The 20,225-nt window shown below is 37.7% G+C and overlaps 1 protein-coding gene across 16 annotated transcripts in view; it reads right to left on the bottom strand.

Annotated features, from left to right (window-relative positions):
• Positions 1–20,225, bottom strand: part of BCAP29 (B cell receptor associated protein 29) — a 51,489-nt gene that overhangs the window by 7,242 nt on the left and 24,022 nt on the right. For 4 of the 16 annotated variants that reach the window (XM_055392610.2, XM_019030881.3, XM_055392613.2 and 1 more), the window contains exons 7-8: positions 10,122–10,222; positions 197–1,918 (exon numbers count right to left, since the gene is read on the bottom strand). In XM_055392610.2, the coding sequence (XP_055248585.1) occupies positions 1,595–1,918; positions 10,122–10,222 (425 nt within the window). In that variant the 3' untranslated portion in view covers positions 197–1,594. Of the gene's footprint in view, positions 1–196; positions 7,292–8,270; positions 8,307–10,121; positions 10,223–20,225 lie in introns of those variants that run through there. The other 12 variants (XM_055392615.2, XM_055392614.2, XM_055392616.2 and 9 more) reach the window with 7 other exon arrangements.

Below are 20,225 nucleotides of genomic sequence, written 5' to 3'. Positions count from 1 at the left end.
GCTATCTTTGTATATATAATGTGCCTGAATGTTCTTGAGGTGTTTGTTCTTGTTGTGGTGTACACCATACTAAAGACAAAGAGGCAGAAGAGATTTGTAAACTTTTATAATGTGAAATGCACAGCTATTGTGGGGGTGCGATGCATGATGCTGATTAATAATGGTTAAGTCAAATATAAAAAGTTGAGCATGCAGAGACAGTAGAGGATGTAATTTTTAATTAAGATCCCAACATAAAAGGCAAAGATACAAAGGTTTTGTGCTGCATAGGACAAACATATTTATGGCTTTTTATTATGTCTAGGATGTTGAGACAATGCATTGTAGTTAGCTGGTGTCATTCACAGCAATTCAGGACAGGTGTGGTGCTTATGGCGTCAGGGACACAGCTCCTTGTTGCTCCACTTTGCATGGCCTCGACCTCATGATCTAAGATAGCAGCATATATGTTTCAAGCAGCAGGACAGAGGAAGAAAAAAAAGAAACTGGCCCCACATGACAGTCCTATTTCCACTTACATACAAGGAGATGGAAAATGTTATCTTTATGCTTGACAGCTGTTTATAAAAAAATACAAAACTGGAGCATGTATTAACACAGGTGAATGAAAGAATGGATACTGGGGGACAACCAGTACCCTCTGCCACAAGCATCTACTGCAGGATGTCTCCACCTTGGCAACACTGACATTCTGAGTGAGAGATCATTCTTTGTTCCAGTCCTGTGCATTGTGGAATGGGTTTAACAGCCTCCCTGACTTCTATCCACTAGGAGCATTCCCCTGGTTATGACAACCAGAAATGTCTCTAGGTATTGCTAAATGTTCCCCTCAGGATGACCTCTCCACTTCCTGTTGAGAACTACTGATTTACTGTGTGCAGGAACTGTGTTAATCACTGAGGAGACAAACCATAAATGAGATCATTTCAGATGGTAGTAAGTGCTATGATGAAAATAAAATAGGGTAAGAAGGCAGACAGGCCTGGGATGCAACATGTACTACACATGCAAACGTACTGACAGGCGAAAGAATTTGGCTTGTTCCAAGAAGAATCAGAATGCAGGTATGCCAGGATCTATATCCTAGGGAAAGAACAACAAAAAGAAACAGGTGTGATTGGCAGAGCAGGTGGACTAAGTTGAGGCTGAAGAGTAGATGGGAGCCTGGTGAGGTCTTGGTGGTTTGATCTTAACTGCAGTTTGAAAGAATTGGAAGACAAGCAGGGAATGACAGTTGGAAAGAACGGGAAGACAAGCAGGGAATGACAGTTGGAAAGAATGGGAAGACAAGCAGGGAATGACATGATTAATGTTTTTTTGTTTTTGTTTTAAACCAGGTGGCTGCTGAGAGCATGTATATGAGAGAAGCATTAGAGAAGATACAGGGAGATGAGGAGGTCGTCATAGTCCATGTGAGAGATGATGATGGCTTGCAGTTAGGCAGAGGCAATGGCAATGACAATGGCAAAATACAATTGAAGGAGAAAAGTAACTAAGATAGGAGATGGCTAAGGCTATCTTTGACTTATCCAAATGGCTAATGGGGAAGACGGAGTGGTGTTAAAGAGTAATTGTTTTCCACACCCCTTGAAATTCAGTTCAGGCCATTACAGATCTGTCCTGCATGCTCCTGTATTAATTTACTATGGCAGCAGTAACAAATAATCACAAACTTGATAGCTTGAAACAATAAATTTATTCCCATAGTTCTGGAGGCCAGGAAGTCCAATATCAGTTTTATTGGTATCTGCAGGGCCATGCTCCTGCTGGAAGAGGCTCTGGGGAAGAATCTGTTCTGTGCCTCCTCCAGCTTCTGGTGGCTGTCAGCATTCCTTTGCTGCGGCTCCATCACTCCAATCTCTGCCTCTGTGGTCACTGTGCTTTCTCCTCTGCTGTGTGGTAATATCTTCCTTTGCTTCTATATAAGCATAGATGTAGCTGCATTTAGGGAACACCCAGATTACCCAGAATAATCTCTCCATCTCAAGACTTTAACTTAATCACATCTTTTGCTATAGAAGAGAACATTTCCAGGTTCCAGGGATTGGTATAGGGATATCTTTTGGGAAGTCATAACTAAGCCTACCACAGTTCCTAAAGCGTTTGAAATCATTTCTGGTGCAAGTAATAAAGTTGTGTTTGTGTAGAGATCAAACTGGAAAGAAACACTGTGAAAGTAATTTTAAAAATGCCGTTCAGCAAAGAAATGTTAGAAAAAGAATTTCATAAGTGGATTTCCAAGATTACTAAGAAAGGGATGAAAAAACACAGGAGGGTTCCATGGACTCTAGACGGATCATCCCAGACATTAAAGTCAATGCTTAAAAGCACGGTTATATTCACACATTGTATAATGGGCACTCAAATGCACAATAGTCTGTCATGTTAGCAGGGCTGGGGATAAGCTGGTGGTGGCGCACAGATGGGAGGGATAGCGAGAAGGCAGTGGACACTGGAATGGGAATGCAGAACTGAACCAGCCCACAGAGGTAGGGCAAGGCAACAGGTTCAGGTACATCCAAGTAGCTGTGGCTAGCAGGCCCAATGAGGAAGCAGGAGTGACACTGCAGGAAAGCAGAGACCACTAACAACTCCCAGAATGGGTAATATTTAGAGATCCAGGCAGGCTGCTGGCATCAGGCTAATATCTCAGAGAGTAGTTAAACTTTAGGCTCTTGATTGGGGTTCCAGGGCAGGACTCTGTCACTGAAAGGGAATCCTAGTTCTCAGCATACTAGGAAAAATAGCCAAGAGAGGAACTTATGCCCTAAAGAACAAGGCATGAATCTAATTAGCAGCACTGGGGTCCAAGATAGAGCTGGACAAACAACAAGGATAACTCATCCCAAATTCTGGAGTGCTTATCCAGAACTTGCTAAGTGCTACTTCCTAAAGACCAGAACCTCCAGGCAGATTTGCAAGTAGGGGGAAAGTCTAATAAAACTTTATGTAATTCTGATGGAAAAAGGCAAGAATAACATTCCTGTGTTTGAATTTATAATACAGCCTAAGACATAAAGAAGTCATTATTGACAATGGGAAGGAAAGTAATTTAATATGCAACATAACTCAATCCATGAAATAAATATTTATTTATGTAATACAATTTGCTAAACACCACCATTATTAAGGAGAGTACCAGGAAAAACTACCAAACATAGCATGTGAAACAGTTGGGCACGGTGGTAAAGTGCACAGACTCTGGAGCCACAGCTGGCTAATACACTGCAATATTTTATGTTTAGCAAATTATAGCTGGTCTGTGTATAAACAGAAGAGCGGTATCTGGGGGATCAGGATATCTAAATTCTAGACTTACAGCCTGGCCCTGAATCTAACTATCAATGTTGCCTTGGAAAAACTGCTCAAACTTTTGATGTCTAAAGTTTCAGACTTGTAAACTTGAGAGGGCTGAGGTCCAAGGTCCCTTAAATGTAAACTTTAAAATGCTTTTTTGGGAATCTTTCAAATCTTCAAGCTCTTCAAAGTGCAACCAGACTTTCTCCTTACTATACAGTCTGAACAACTTTGAGAATCACTACATTATCTTAGTTTATATAGTAATGCTGACCTAAATTTTATTATTCTCATTTTGGAGACAAGGAAATAGAGGCCTAGGCTAGCATGGCTAAATAAGTGATAAAGCTGGGATTAGATTTTAACTCTGCCCATTTTAAAGCTGTGCATTTTCTATTTTTCTGTAAGTTATTCTGACATTAGATTTAATTTTCACATAGTAGGCTAGGATTCCAAGCACTCAATATCTATATATTTATCCAGATAGCTCTTACTTTGATATTTCTAAGTCTATACTTTGAGCTAACATTTGCTCTGTTCTCTCCTATTTCAGCACTCCCTTTTCTTGTTATTTATGGTGTTGTCAGCCCATATGGTCTAACTCTTATTTCTTACTCCTGTTGAATGTCTCCTACATGTCTGTTTTTTAGCAGTAACTCCTGACTTTTATCTGAAATAAAATTTTTAGGTACTTGCTCATTTCATCCACTTTATGATGAAAAAAATTAGCTAGGTGTGAAGTTGGTGCTAAAATTATAATAAACAGAGGATGAAACAAAGACAAGAGAAATAAAAACTCCAGTATTTTCCTTTTTTTTATATTTAGGTTTTCATGAGACAAGGAAGATGATTTCATGTCTAAACACTGGAACAAATGAAATCATATTAATATTATAATCACTGCCATCTTCTAAAGGAAATTCTAAATGAATATTTGAATGGAAAAATAGTACTTAATATTTAGCTTTCAGAATACAGAAACATTGGAAAGACTGTGTGATACCAGTGTATGTATTTTTGAGGTAATATTTATATAATTAGTTACTCTCACAACCAAGGGAAAGAAATACTGCTTTTTGGATACTTTCTAGAAATACTGCTTTTTGGAAATTTTCTACGTTAACTTTTCAAGAATTCTACACTGTTGTAAAATAAATTCAGTTCAATGGTACAGCAGTTATACAAATATATGTAAGCTCTATTACTAGATTAACTTGAAACAGTAGAGTGGTTACTAATTATGTGTTATTAATAAAAATATCAACAAAAAGACCAAAATGTGCAAGGGCACAGTAACAAAAATATAATTATCAATATAGCTATCTTATTAGAGTAAACCATAGTATCATCAGGCTTAAAAAAAACTAAGGTCATTGTTTTTTCCGACTCTTCCTTATAAATACAGTGGATAACTCTGATCAGTTATCCTTATTTACATTCCCTGTGTACAAATTTGCTGATATTGAACACTATTTTCAAACACATCATCATCTGATTAAATAGGTTATTATTACTGAAAACTTATCAAAGCTTTCAAGGCTATTAATGGTTTCATGCAACTTAAAACTTCTAATTTTGGAAGCAACCGGTTAATGAATTTTTTCCTTTTATTGGTAAACAGCCACCATATACCAATGACATTATCGATATGTAAATATGGTATTTAACATGCTTATATTTTTCTTAAGAGCTGGAATACAGACTTTGCAATATATCTGAAACATTATCAAATATTTTGATAATGCCATTACAATACAACCTATGTGTGGCATTAAAAAAATTACGAACCGGTCATAGTGCATTTTTCTGAACTTAAATTTTCTAGAGGCTAACATAACAAAATTATCATTTTGACACAGTATATTGCAAGTGTCTTTTATAAAGTTCACAGTCTTTTCTTGTTGCCTCTTTCTAAACGATCCTGTAAGGAAAAAAATATGATTTATGTAGTACAGCAAAGAGAAACAGATTCATAGACATGAGAAGGACTTTTAAAAAACATTCTCTCTTCTGTGTATACTTATGAGAATAATTAAATGTGAAAAAAAGGATTGAGAAAGTCTAAAATTTTAAAAACTATAAAATTTGTGGTTTTTACTTAGGAAAAAGAACACTCTTGTTAAGTTCATTTTTCCCCTTGCCTTAATCTATTTTGCTTTTGTTTCACAGGTTACACTAGGAAAACATGATTTCTAAAATTCCCCTACTGTTAACCCAATTAAGGTTTTTGGTAAATGAAAGAAGGAAGGGACAAAAACCTCAGCTAGGATGGCTTTGGTTTTGTCCTTCAGATATTTGCCAACAGAACTGACTTCTCAAATTATACTTGGCTGATCATGTTATAAAGATTACTATATTACATCATTTAAAACTGAAGGAAAATGGAATAGAAATTAATCTTAAGAGATCACTTGTGCTAAGAAAGTAAATGTCTACATCATGAAAAATATCTCATAAAATGGGGTTGCAGAGTGTTATTGCTTGTATAAAGAAGTTTGTCAAGCTCTTGTTCAGGCTGAACATTAATGCTTCCATAGCAACTTTAATAACATTAACTTTTGCAATCAAATAAGAAGACAAGGGTAGAGGAGGTAAATTACTTTCACATGTTTACATATATGGCCCCCTTTTGATAAAAAACAAAGCTTTAATGAAGCTATTATGGACAAGTCCCTTAAGTGATGGCTGATTTTCCAAAATGAAATTTAAAAACTGGCAGGTGCTGATGGGTTTGTGCAGCCAATAATCTCTAGTTAGTTCTGTTTTTCTTTTTTTTAGAAGAGAGGCAGGGCAAATAAGGAAAGGACTACATGTTTTGAAGGGACTGTTTTCTAATATTTATTTAGTGCCTATAACAGGGAGGGGACCAGATGGGGAAATCCAAAAGGATTTAAAAGATGCAAATTGGGATCTATTTACAGTAAAGAAATCAGTGTTTCCCTCTTTAACCTTTGTTTCCTTAATATTTTAATGATCTTTCGTTTTATGATTGTTCCAATGAAAGTATGTCAACTATGTAAAATTCAGGAAGCTAGTTCCAAAGAACCTTAGCATATAATTCAATATCTAACATTAGTTTGACAACGGCAGTAAATTCATGAGGACAATTTGATAGAGCTTTTTACCATAGAGGATCTGTAACTATCTTTTGCTTCTCAAGCAGGGCTCAGACGAACATTAAAGCACAAGAGTTAAAGAAAAGGGTTCTCGGCTGGGCACGGTGGCTCAAGCCTATAATCCCAGCACTTTGGAAGGCCCAGGTGGGCGGATCGCTTGAGGTCAGGAGTTCGAGACCAGCCTGGCCAACATGGTGAAACCCTGTCTCTACTAAAAATACCCAACTTAGCTGCGCATGGTGGCATGTGCTTGTAGTCCCAGTGACTCAGAAGGCTGAGGCACAAGAATCGATTGAATTGGGGAGGTGGAGGTTGCAGCGAGCTGAGATTGTGCCACTGAACTCCAGTCTTGGTGACAGAGTGAGATACTGTCTCCAAAAACAAACAAACAAACAAACAAACAAAATGGGGCTCTTAATGATATCTAAATCTGAGAATCTTATACAGGGTCTCATATTGGACAACGGTGGGGGATGGGTAGGTGAAGAAAAAAATGTAACCAGTCAGGACATAATAAATAGCATTCTTGATTATAAATATATAAAGTGCTTTCCTATACAGGATCTGGTTTAATTTTCATAAGGTATTACAACCTTTATTTAAGTAGTAAAGTACCTGAGGAGCACAGATGTCAAATGAGTCACCTGTGGGTTACAGAAGTGGTAAACTACGGAGCTGAGATTTTGTTTTCCTTCCAACAGAGATATTATGGGAAATTGGTTTTACAGGTGATGAAAAAGTACACACACCAAACAGGGTGGTAAGGCACCTCTGGGATTATCAATAGCAGAAAAGCCACCACCACTTCTTGGGCTGGAGGGATGAGGGTTATGGAGCCCAGGTGCGAAGGCCAGTATGTAGAAGCTGCCCAGTGGGACCTAGAGGGAAGGAACTGGAGTCATAAAGGAGAAGGCCTCTACAGCAGAAAGAGTAGAAGAAATCCCTGGCTTTTCCCTTCCTCCTGCCTTCAGTCTTCTAGTGCCTGCCACTGGCTAAACCTGCCCAGACTGAGTCAGACAGCAAGGGAGCCTTGGAAACGGGCCTCCCAGAGATACAGAGTAAAGCAGTGGTGAGAGGAGAACGGATCCAAGAACACAATCCAATGATCAGCAAAGGCCAAAGAACATAGTGGTTAATGACGGAGGTTCTGGAGAAAGATTCTCTGACTTTGAATGCTATCACTTTCTAGTTACTTTCGATAAATTATATAACATCTCTGGGTCTCAGTTTCCTCATTCACAAAATAGGGATATTAAAATACTTTCAATTATTGAGCTGTCATGGAGAGTAAACAAAACAACATATATGAAGCCCTTAGCCAAGTGCTTAGTCCAGAGCATACTCTCAACAAATGACATCTATTAAATATTTCAAAAACTGGATACAAGCAGAAATTAGATCAAGTCCTAAAGTGCTATCAAACAAGGCCCTACTCTCGGCATGGTGTCTGGCATAATCTGGGATGGGGTCTTTTCCACAGAAACAGGTATAACAACTATTATAACAACTATTTTCTTGGGAAGGAATCACTTTTTTTTTTTCTGAGACAGAGTCTCGCTCTGTCACCCAGGCTGGAGTGCAAAAGCGCGATCTCGGCTCACTGCAACCTCTGCCTCCCAGGTTCAAGTGATTCTCCTGCCTCAGCCTCCCGAGTAGCTGGGATTACAGGCACTTGCCACCATGCCCGGCTAATTTTTTGTATTTTTAGTAGAGACAGGGTTTCACCTTGTTAGCCAGGATGGTCTTGATCTCCCGTGATCCGCCCGCCTCAGCCTTCCAAAGTGCTGGGATTAAAGAAAGGTGTGAGCCACCACGCTCAGCCAGGAATCACTCTTAAAAGCTTTCTACTTCCTTTACCAAGAATGCAGCAGCTCCAGGCTGACTGTGGCTTTTCTGTGGGGAGGAAATGGGTTGAGGAAATCTCAGTTATATATATTCTTCAGAATTAAGAGAACCAATGGCTGTTACCACAATGGAGACATTCAACAATGGAGACATTCAACAATGGAGACATTCAACAATGGACACTGGCCATAAGAAACTGAAGGCATACTTCTGGTTTTCCTTTCTCCATTCAAAGATCTAAGCATGTCTGACATCATGGCAAAGTCCACTAATGTCGATACTCAACCTGGTTGAGTAAACCCTAATCTCACAAATAGGGGGAAAATGTTGTATTTCTAGGCAAGAGGTCTCTGAAGTGACTTCTTCACTTTCCAAGGTGGACCTTGAAAGATACCACGAATAATTATCATGCCCCAGTGAGGTCAGCAATTTTAGGGTCTCTATTTTCGAGATGGGGAAGGGGTGGTCTTGCTGACAATCTACCTATCTGCTCCAGGCCATGTGAACTGAGCCCTCAGTGTCCTGGGATTGGAGCATACAGGGTATTCACCCTTCTCTGGCTACCTTGTCTTTTGCTATTGTCAAAGTAGGCTAGTTAAACCAAACATGCAAACCAACTGGGACTATCAGATTACAAATATGTGCTTTGGATTACTTAATTACTGGCTCTAAACCAAGGCCAAAGTGGTTGGTTGAGAATAAGTCATTCTTTCAGCAAAATTCCTACAGAGGAAGTAATACAGATGATGATGATAATACCTATCATTTCTTGAGTGTTTACTGTCAGCTAGACATAGTGCTAAAACACCTACACATTTTATTTAGTTCTCTTAACAATCCAGTGAGCCAGGCATCATTATTGTTTCAATTTTTATAGATGAAAGAAGTGAGCCCCAAAGGGATGCTATAACCTGCCTAAGATAAAAAACCTAGCATGCAGCCAGGTATAGGTAGGTATTCCAAGTAGGTCCGACTACAAAGTCTATGAGTATAGTGTCTGCTTGCCTTGTGCCAGGAACAGTGCTGAGCCTTGGAGATACCATGACCATTAAGATGCAGGGAAATGTGTACAGTGAAATAAAAAGCTATTATTTGTAAAAAGCCCTGACTGAAAGCCACAAAGGCTGCCAAATTTTGAAGACAAGCCCAACCAGTCTGTCTTGGGAGAAACTGGGAGGGAAGGCCAGGGCTGTCTCTGGAATGGTCTCTTCCCCAATTGATCAAAGTGTGTCTGGGAAATCAATTCAGGTTACTGGCTGGCAGCAGAAGGGAGGGAGGAAAGACAAGCCTAACAGGGATGACCATTTCTTTTACTGAATTAGAGAGAAAGAGAAAGAAAACCTATGGCCCAGATCCGACTTTGTGGCTTTAACAGTGAAACATTTTTTTCCCATTTCCATCTTTCAAATCAACATTTGGAGGTAAATGATAAATTTGAATGCTAAAGTCTTGTCCTAATATGTCTAAAACACCGAGACAAGAGTAGTGTGATGTGGAACTTGAAATTCTGGCCTCATTTTGGCAAGAATATGGCAAACATCCCAAAGAGCAAAACTCATCTTTTCTAGAACCAGTCTGTTTTCCAATGCTGCCATTTTTGTGGCTTAATTCTTTTGCTTAAAAATTCACCAAAACTGGAATGCTGTAAGTATGCAAGTCAGCAATTCCTTAAAATTATCTTGTATTTTCCTGCAATGTCCTAATCTTTACCCTCTAGGTAAAAATCTGGCTTCTTTAAATCGTTTAACAAAGCCAGGATTAAGTACATCATCTTGATTAGTTAAGGACAAATAACCCAAATAATTTACTTAGGTAATTACTATTTCAAAACATTTAGGTGCATAAAGTGCATGTCACACCCACCTGAAGTTCAGAGTGTTCTTTCAGGAGTTGATCATATTCTTTCGAAAGTCTCTCTGACTGCATCTTCATTTCCATCACATCATTTTGTGCCTTAGAAAGGGCTAGAAAATATCGAATAGTTTTATTTTTATTTCAGAATAATTTCAAATTTATAGAAAAGTTACAAGACTTAAATAGAGAACTCCTGTATAGTCTTTACTCAAATCCACTGTTAACATTGTGCTACATTTGTTATCATATTCTCTCTCTTCACACACACTATTATTTTCTTGACTCATTTGAGAATAAGTTGCAGGCATCGTGCCCCTCTACTCTTCAATACATTTCTGTGAATGTACTTCCCAGAAACAAAATATTATCTAACATAACCATAGTATAGTCACCAAATTTAGGAAACTTAATATGAATACAATACTTTAAATCTAATTTATCATCCATACGCCAATTTTTGGAACTGTCTTAATCATGTCCTTTTAGCATTTTCTCCACTGCTAGTCCAGGATACAGTGCAAGATCACATATTGCATTTAGTTATCATATCTCTTTAATTTCTTTTAATCTGGAATGATTCCCCACCATTATCACAGCCCTCTTCTCCCCATCTTTCATGATACTGACATTTTAAAGAATACAGGCCACTTTTTAGATAGAATGTTCTTCACTTTTTGTCTGATGTTTCCTCATGAATAAATTCAGGTCATGCATCCACTTACATATGAATATAAGTGATATTAAATGCTTCTCAGGGCATCCAGAGGCCCATTACATCCAAAGTTCCTCTGTCCCTCACTGGTTTTTCCATTTTATACTTACAATTTTAACCTTTGTAACTAAAGCAGCAATATATAGGAAGACAATTTAGTCTATGCAAACATCCTGCTCCTCAAGATAATGGCACACAAGAATTACTATATATTGACCTTTACCTACCAAGGAGCTACAAGTCATATGTCAGCAGATTCATGGCCTTAGATAGAAGTAAAATAAATAAATAAATAAATAAATATATATATATATATATATATAAAACAATACATTGTGAAGAAGGTGCTAATGAGCAAAATATGTAGAAGAGCTGTACAAAATGGGGTAGAAAAATTTGAGCTGTCATACTTGAAACTTTTATCTCATATAGTGCTTTCAGAAATCATTTTTCCAAACTCTGGGAATCCTGAAGTAGCTCTATATCATATGTAGCCTTCAGAAGTTCTACATTTGGAAGTATTTTAGGGTAGGAGTTTAAGGGAAAAAAGTAGAATTTATAAATTTAAAAGCTACTTTTCTGGCACAATGAAATAAAATTATAGGTTCCAGTTATAAACAATCTTTTCTCTTGAGAAGTCATCATATAGGCATTTTTATATAAATATATAAGCCATTATCAACTAAAGTGCTTTTTGTATCAGTACTTTCTAGACAGTATTGTCAAATGTTCTACATAGTTCTACATCTGCGTTGTCAATACGGTAGCCACTACTTAGATGTGGCTATTGCGAACTTTAAATGTGGCTAGTTTAAGTGAGGACCTATATTTTCAATTTAAGTTCAATTAAATTTAAACAGCCACATGTGAGCTAGTGGCTAGCCATATTGGGCAGCACAGCTCTATAATTTCCTCCATGTTCCTTCTATAGCTGCATAATTCTAAATAAGGTATTAAAGACTGATTTTGACAAATTTAATGTGATGTCACTTGCTAAAGGTATGAGTCAGGTATGGAAGACAGTTTTGGGGATGGTTAGATTTCATTAGGACCACCTGCACAACATAAAGAGTTATACGTTAGTTTTCAATTTGGGTTCTACAAGGCATTTCCTAGAGGCTACTTGAAAATATGATGCATGGTGGTGGTATCTTCAGAGCTCAGCAAAAAAGTTTAAGACCCTGGATTTCTGGTACATAAAATACACGGTAGATTCCACAACCTAATAGGGGCTGACTAGCCTGCAATGGTGTTTATTTTTTTTTGAGACAACATCTTGCTCTACCACTCCAGCCAATTTTTAAATTTTTTATAGAGATGAGGTCTCACTATGTTGCCCAGGCAGGTCTTGAACTCCTGGGCTCAAGCAATTCTCTCACCTCAGGCTCCCAAAGTGCTGGGATTACAGTTGTGAGCCACTGCCCCTGGCCTACAATGGTAGTTTTAAGAATGTTGTTGTTATGGTCCGAATGCTTGTCTCTCCACAAAATTCATATGTTGAAACCTAATTACCAATGTGATCGTATTGGGAGGCATGGCTGGGGAGTGATTAGGTCATAAGGGTGGGGTCCTCATTAATGGGATTCGTGCACTAATAAAAAGAGGCCCCAGAGAGCTGCCTTTCCCTTTCCATTATGTGAGAACATAGCAAGATGGTACCATCTATGAATCACGAAACAGGCCCTCATCAGAGGCCTAATTTATTGGGGCCTTGATCTCAGACTTCTTAGCCACCAGAACCGTGAGAAATAAATTTCTGTTGTTTATAAGCTACTGAGTCTAGAGTACTTTCTATTAAGACAGTTGGTCAGGTGCTTGTAACGAACAGGAGTTGGTCTTAATGTTAAAAACGATTTATACTTGAATTTCTGACATTAAGAAGTTATTTAATAAATTTAATATATCTTAGATATCAACCCAGTAGTTCCTTTTTAAAAGAAGCTAGAAAACCACTTGTACAGCCTATCTAGGAGTTTCTTCTGGTTACTACTGGTATAAAGCTATTAACGGAACAAATGCAGACAAATACTGTTTTTCTGCCACTTATTAAGCCAAGGTATAAACTGTGTTTCTTATTTCATTTTGTATTTCAGTGGATATTAATAAATCTAATGAATATTATCACTCCAATTAGGGGAGGCTATTATTGTCTAGACACATCTTGGACTGTTTCCCAGTCCTTTATCTCATTTTATAAAAATTATTGTGTTTTGGATGCCTTCCACCTGCTTTTGCAACTGCATCTGTAACCAAGGGACTATATAAACTTGTTATCTGACATGTGAATATGCTTATTTTATTTTGAGGCATATTATTTTGGAAACAGCATATATAAGAAAAATATTATTGGACAAGGAGGCTTTAGATGATACATCTAAGTTGCTACTGCAATTTTCTTAACTGCAAAAACGGGCTGCTATCACTTGCCAGTGGCTTTATGGAAATACTGAGATATTTGCTAAGAATACTGGCTAGATTCAATAAGAGACTGTTATGTCCTAGGTTATGGTCCATTAGATATTTTTAAAGGCACATGCATCATTTATTAATATAGAAAATGACTTCAACTAATGTTACAGTGACACATAGTAAGCAAAAATATTTGTTGTCTTTCCAAGTGTCAAACATTCACTTACGGAACTATTTGCAAAAGTGGGAGGAGCTGGTGAGACTAACGTACCGTGTAAATGTATTGTATCACTGTGATTTCGACCAGAGATAGAAACACTGCCAGTAAAGCTCTGCCAGGAAATGGAAGTTTTTAGAGGCATTGGCATGACAGCTAAAGTTGGGCTGTTGTACAATAGCTGTAAGGATTGAGCCAGAGGAAAACATATTTTATTTGAAAAATTTCCATATGTCTAGTGTTGGTTTCTTTCCAATTTATTTGGTTCTCTTTTTGAGAATTCAAGAGTGTGATACACTGGAGCTATTCAGTATTTAATCCTCACATGTACTACTCCTTTGCCAATGATCACTTATTGGATTGTTAATCTACAGTAATGCTTCCAAGATACTTGGAAAGTAGACACACAAACTTCTGTTCAGTAAGGACATAAATTGTGGTTTAATTATATTATCATTCTTTTGTACATGCCTATATTGTCAGGTCTGTGTAGGTAAAGATTTACGTTTTATTCATCACTTCAATCAACACCTAATCTCTTTTAACCTCACACCCATCTGTTGATAAAGTTTGTTGATAGCTATTAAGTTCCTTTATAGCTCTCCAATCCATACCTTCCACTCCAGCTCTGTGACCACTGTCCTCATTTCCAGATTAGATTATTAAGTGGATTTCTCATGTAGTTGCCCGTCTACTTTAATCCATTGTCTATAATGCTGTCAAAGTGATTGCTCTTGTGCCTAAAAACCCTCTAAGAGTGCCCTGAAAATGTTAACGTACAAACATGGCATATGAGGCCCTTCAGGATGGCTTCTAGGCCTACTGCTCAACTCTCTCCACTGGTTCCATCTTATTTTACACTCCAGTTGCCTTGAGCTCCTTGTAGTACCTCAAAAGTGCCATACTCCTTTGGTTACATGCTGCTCATTTTTGTTATAACACCTTGTCCATCTCCTCCTACTTCATCTGGCTAATTAATGTCATCCTTTAAAATGTCAAGAAAGTGTCGATCTCCAGTGTTGGCTTCTACTACAACTCAAGTTTCACCACAGCATGTATTGAATTGAAGGGCAACTATGCCCTTACTAGACTATGGACTACTCAAGAAACAGAGCTGTGTCTTATCTGTCTGAGTACCTAGCATATTGCCTAGTATTGGTAAGTGCTTAAAATATGCTCCTTGAAGGAATGAAAGAATGAATAAGGGCCGGGCGCGGTGGCTCACGCCTGTAATCCCAGCACTTTGGGAGGCCGAGGTGGGCGGATCACGAGGTCAGGAGATCGAGACCACGGTGAAACCCCATCTCTACTAAAAATACAAAAAATTAGCCGGGCGCAGTGGCGGGCGCCTGTAGTCCCAGCTACTCGGGAGGCTGAGGCAGGAGAATGGCGTGAACCCGGGAGGCGGAGCTTGCAGTGAGCCGAGATTGCACCACTGCACTCCAGCCTGGGCGACAGAGCGAGACTCCGTCTCAAAAAAAAAAAAAAAAAAAAAAAAAAAAAAAAAAAAAAAAAGAATGAATAAATGAAAAGTGTAAGCTTTAAGCATTTGAAAAATTCACTTGTGTGTAAACAGTTCACTTGGAAATGATAAATGTCAGGTGAACAATACAAAGTGTTACTTTAGTCACCTGACAGTAATCTTGATAAAAACACCTTCAATCAAAAACCAAAATACTCAGGATAGTCAAAACAAAGAGACTATTCTTGAAATATTTTGATGAAAATATACTCATGTTACAAATATCTCATACTACTCCAGAATCAAAAATAAAATATAAATAAACAGTACCAAAGAATCCAGCCCAATTAAAAAAAATCCCTAAACACTGATTCTAAGAATGGGGCAGGAAATGTTCAAGCCTGGAGTATCTTGTAATGCCAGAAAGTAAGGAAGTGCTCCAAAAATGAAACAAACAAACAAACAAACAAATATCCAAAATGGAAATGTGTCAAAGGGACACAGGAGCCAAATGAAAGAGCTCCCAATGGTGAAAGCTGGACAACCTGAACAATAAACTAAAGTAGTATTAAATTATAACCCAAATTATAAAATAAATACCTATGAGTCCATACTGACAAACAAATGGTAGACAACAGACAAATCTGTGTAGAATTCCAAACAATTTACACAGATACTCTGCTTTCAAGGAGGTTGAGCGTAACTTCCCTTTCTTATTTTTTTTCTTTTTTTAATCCACTCATTTGCACACTGATCCCCATTTCTGAAGTGTGGGCTGTGAACAGTGATTCACAAAGATTACGGTATGGAAAAAGGAGGGAAAAGAGGAACTTTACAGTTCAGAAACTAGACAAGCACTATTGTAGCCAGGTGATCAAGGTCAACATCAAAACTGATAAGTTATGTTAATAATATGTACTCTTGATACAATGTGATGAAAGCTGGCACCTCTGTGACTCTCAAAACCTATACAAAAGTAGAAAACATGGAATCCAGGCCGGGCACAGTGGCTCACATCTGCAATTCCAGCACTTTGGGAGGCCGAGGCAGGCGGACCACCAGGTCAGGAGTTCAAGACCAGCCTGGCCAACATGGTGAAACCCCGTCTCTACTAAAAATACAAAAATTAGCTGGGCATGGTGGTGTGTGCCTGTAATCCCAGCTGCTCGGCAGGCTGAAGCAGAATTGCTGGAACTGGGACCCGGGGGGCAGAGGTTGCAGTGAGCCAAGATTGCGCCACTGCACTCCAGCCTGCACTACAAAGGGAGAATCTGTCTCGGAAAAAAAAAAAAAAAGAAAAAGAAAGAAAACATGGAATTCAGGAAAGAGGGTATCAATACAGGAAAGAGGCAAAGGAAATCCTCATAATGATGATGAATATATAGTTGTAATAATATGATATAGTAAAAGTTATGATATATTTAAATTGAAAGGATGGAGGGGGATGGGAAGTATGAGGAGCCAGGAGGGAAATTGGGTGAGATAAAGAGGTCTAAGTCCTCGTCTTCCCTATAACAAAGTCAAAGATAATATCCCATACTGAAAGATCAAGAAAAAACTACCTAAACACTGCATTTAGAAACCTGGAGGCCCATATCAGAGAACATTTTTTTTTGAGACAGGGTCTTACTCTGTTGCCCAGACTGGAGTGCAGTGCCACAATCTTGGATCACTGCAACCTGTGCCTCCCAGGCTCAAGCGATTCTTCTGCCTCAGCCTCCCGGGTAGTGGGGATTACAGGCACGTGCCACTACCATCCGGTTAATTTTTATATTTTTAGTAGAGACAGTGTTTCACCATATTTGGCCAGGCTGGCCTCAAACTCCTGAGCTCAAATGATCCACCTGCCTCGGCCTCCCAAAGTGCTGGGATTACAGGCGTGAGCCACTGCGCCCGGCCTCAGAGCACATTTCTAAAGGAGTTGAATGTAGTTGCTTCTGGGGACAGGGCCTCAGGAGACTGCTCTTTTTCATTATAAGCCTTGTGTTACTATTTTGCTTTAAAAATATGTATATGTAAAACTTTGATAAAATAAAAAAAAGTAAAAGGTGCTCCAGATAAATACTCCCTTTTATAACAAAGGCTCTCAGAGCTGGGAAGACCTCTAGAGATCTAGTCCCATCTTTTATTTCCCTAACAAAATTATAATGAAAAGAACATGCTAATTTCTTAAATCATTTCTTCTGCAAAGTTTTATTATTCCATATCAATGGTTCTAATAAATGTTCTAAACAAACAGCCATGCTCTAACACTAATGGGAATTGGTTCTGTTTACTGGCATATCCTCTCTTCTCCCAATGCCCTACATTTAAGACTTGTGGCCCCATTTCACACAGCACACTTGTGTTCCCATTTTACATAGCACACTTGTGTTGTGAGCTAACAGATGCATAAAACCTGCCAGATCCTGTCCTAAAGATCCTAAGATTGCATGAAACATTTTTCAAAAGTGAAGAATGTGGCTTAATCACCTGCTGAGCTTATTAAGTTTGGAGAAAGGGAAGTTACTGTGAAAAGATTTTTCTCATGAAAAATAAATATAATTTGAAGGGTTAAAAAGCCAACAATGAAAATACTTCTTGATAGTCAGTTTTGCTTAATTACATTATTTGGAGCTATATAATAGACATTAAAGTTTAACTAGTTCAGTCTCTCATTTTACAAAAGAGAAAACTATGCCTAAAAAGAGTCAATGACTTCACCAAGATTACCCGGCGTATCCTCAGATTTCGCAATGTAATTCATATAACTTAGCAAAAGCTATATGAACAGCTTCTAATATTTAGGGTCTACCAACAAAGTAAAGTTGGAATATAGCCAATTAATTAGATAATTCAAGCCAAAAAACTACCACCCTAGATTACCTGGGTATTTGGAAGAGGTTTTTTATTTTTATTTTTAAATTCTTTTTACAATAAAAAGCTATCTTTTTCATTAAGCAAAAGAAATTCATTGTAGAAAATAATTTAAACTCTAGGAAAAAGTCATTTGTTGTACATGCTAAGGAAAACCACTATTAATAGTTTAGTGTTTTTTCCTAATTGAAAGTGTTTTAAAACTAGAGTTGTACAGTTTAATTTTTGTAACTTACTTGGCCATAAACATGAACCTGCCATAAGCTGATATCATTAGAAAAGTATTTACCATGAAGGATTGTAGTAAACATGCATATCTACGTATGGAATAAGACAGTAGAAAAGAACACCAAGGCATTCAAAGTAATTATCTCCTTCGATCTTTTAGGGGCTACATCAATGGACCCCTCAACCATACAGCATTATCATTCACTGCACCTAGTGTGACACATTGACTTCTAACAGACCACTCTGCTTTTTGCTTTGCTCTTCTCACTCAGAACAGTAGCATCATTTCACTCATTTTTCTGCCATTCTATGTCCATCAACACATTTAGAGAATTGTGCTTGATTACATCTTTAACACCTGGAACATTCCTTGATTCAGTATGCATTTAGCACTCTCCACTCATGTTTTTGGTAGACTAGCCCATGTTTCACACTGGGGAGGAAATGAATCCCTTTATGTACATATGTTTGGTTTACCATCTGGACTACAAGCTCTTCTGAGAAGAAACTGTTTTCTCTTGCTTTAATGTCCCTCTGTGGAGATTATAAAAGCTTTTCCTCAGGGTAGACATCGTTATGTTTGCTAGTACTGTGAATAATATATAAGGTATCTTTGAATTTCTGTCTTAATATCTTCCCTATAGCTATTCCTCCTGGTTACTGGAAGACACATAGTTTATGAGTATAGGCCTTGATAACAGATAAGAAGCTCACAAGAAAGGGAAACATCACAATTAAATGGGAATGTAACAGGGAACCAAACAGGATGCAATATCACCATTATATATTAGTCCAAGAAAAGTACTCCGATAGCAAGCAAACCCTTTTCTCTGTTTTGACAATAACATCAATATGTGAAGATAACACAGAGATGAACTAATAAATACTAATAAATCCTTTATTTACCTAACTAAAAGGATTGGTCATGAGTTTTATTTACTTTAAATAATTAAAATACTATTAATTATATATTGCCTACTGGCACAACCATCAAATAAACTATATTATTCTTTCTTAATGCAGTTTTTTTTTCAGTTGATACAAGAAGGGACAAAGGTGTCAAAGAAACAGAAACTTCCAGACATGAAAACAAATAATATGTTTTTTTCTTATTTAAATCACAAAAGTGCATTAAAAGGCAACAAAGCAAAACAACAACAACAACAACAACAACAAAAATGACTAAAAACAGCAAACTGTTTTTAAGCATTAATAATTTTAAAATAAGCTGGGGGCTTTGATATAACTGTAGGTAAAAGATAACTAAGTTCACGTCCACAAAAATTTACAACTGTAAAACATGCTTAGGGTAAACTTTTAGAATTTATTTTTAGATGAATATATGGTTCATTTGTAAGAAACTGGAAATCATATGGTTTTAAACTTGTATACAAAGCTTATGTCTTATTCTTAACACTGAAGAGGCAGGAATTTAGGGTTTGCGGTATACAGATCAGCAATTCCCCTGTAATTTTCTATCTTGCCTTGATCTCCAATTTCTCTGGAAAAACACTTCAGCTATTTTTCACTATCTGGTCCCTATGTTAACTGGCAATAAAAAGTAAAAAAAACTTAACATCTTCAAGGGTATCAAAGTTGGTCTGCAAAAGGTAATTTTAGTTTTGTTCAACGTAAGTCAAGGTGATACGAAAGCATTTATCCAGGAAGAGAGTTGAATTATCATTATTTTAAGTAGGGGACTAAGGGTTCTGTTTCCTGGTCCAAATCTAGTATCTCTATTGCGTGCTGCTAATACTTAGGTACTCATAATAGGTCTTTACACTCAGTTTCTGATTGTTAGTATGTGCTTTAAGAAATTTATTTAAAGTTTGCTTTATCCTCAAGAGGCACACTTTTTAAGGAAAGTGTTAATTATGCTCCACATTAAATGACTTTACAACGACTGAATTACTTGAAAAGTTCTTTTAAAAATTGCTGAGGCCCAGGCACAGCAGTTCATGCCTATAATCCCAGCGTTTTTGGAGGCTGAGGAGGAAGGGCTTGAAGCCAGAAGTTCAAGACCAGACTAAGTAGCAAAATGAGACCCTGTCTTTACAAAAAATTAAAAAAATTAGGCGGGCATGGTGGTGCACACGTGTAGTCCCAGCTACTCAGGAGGCTGAGGCGGGAGGATCTCATGAGTCCAGGAGTTCGAGGTTGCAGTAAGCCATGACTGCACCACTGCACTCCCACCTGGGTGACAGTGAGACTCCGTCTCAAAAAAAAAAA

Source organism: Gorilla gorilla, chromosome 6 (genome assembly GCF_029281585.2).
Source record: "Gorilla gorilla gorilla isolate KB3781 chromosome 6, NHGRI_mGorGor1-v2.1_pri, whole genome shotgun sequence".
Taxonomy (NCBI): Eukaryota; Metazoa; Chordata; class Mammalia; order Primates; family Hominidae; genus Gorilla; species Gorilla gorilla.
Note: the sequence above shows the minus strand (reverse complement) of the source record. Positions and strands in the feature narration are given on the sequence as shown.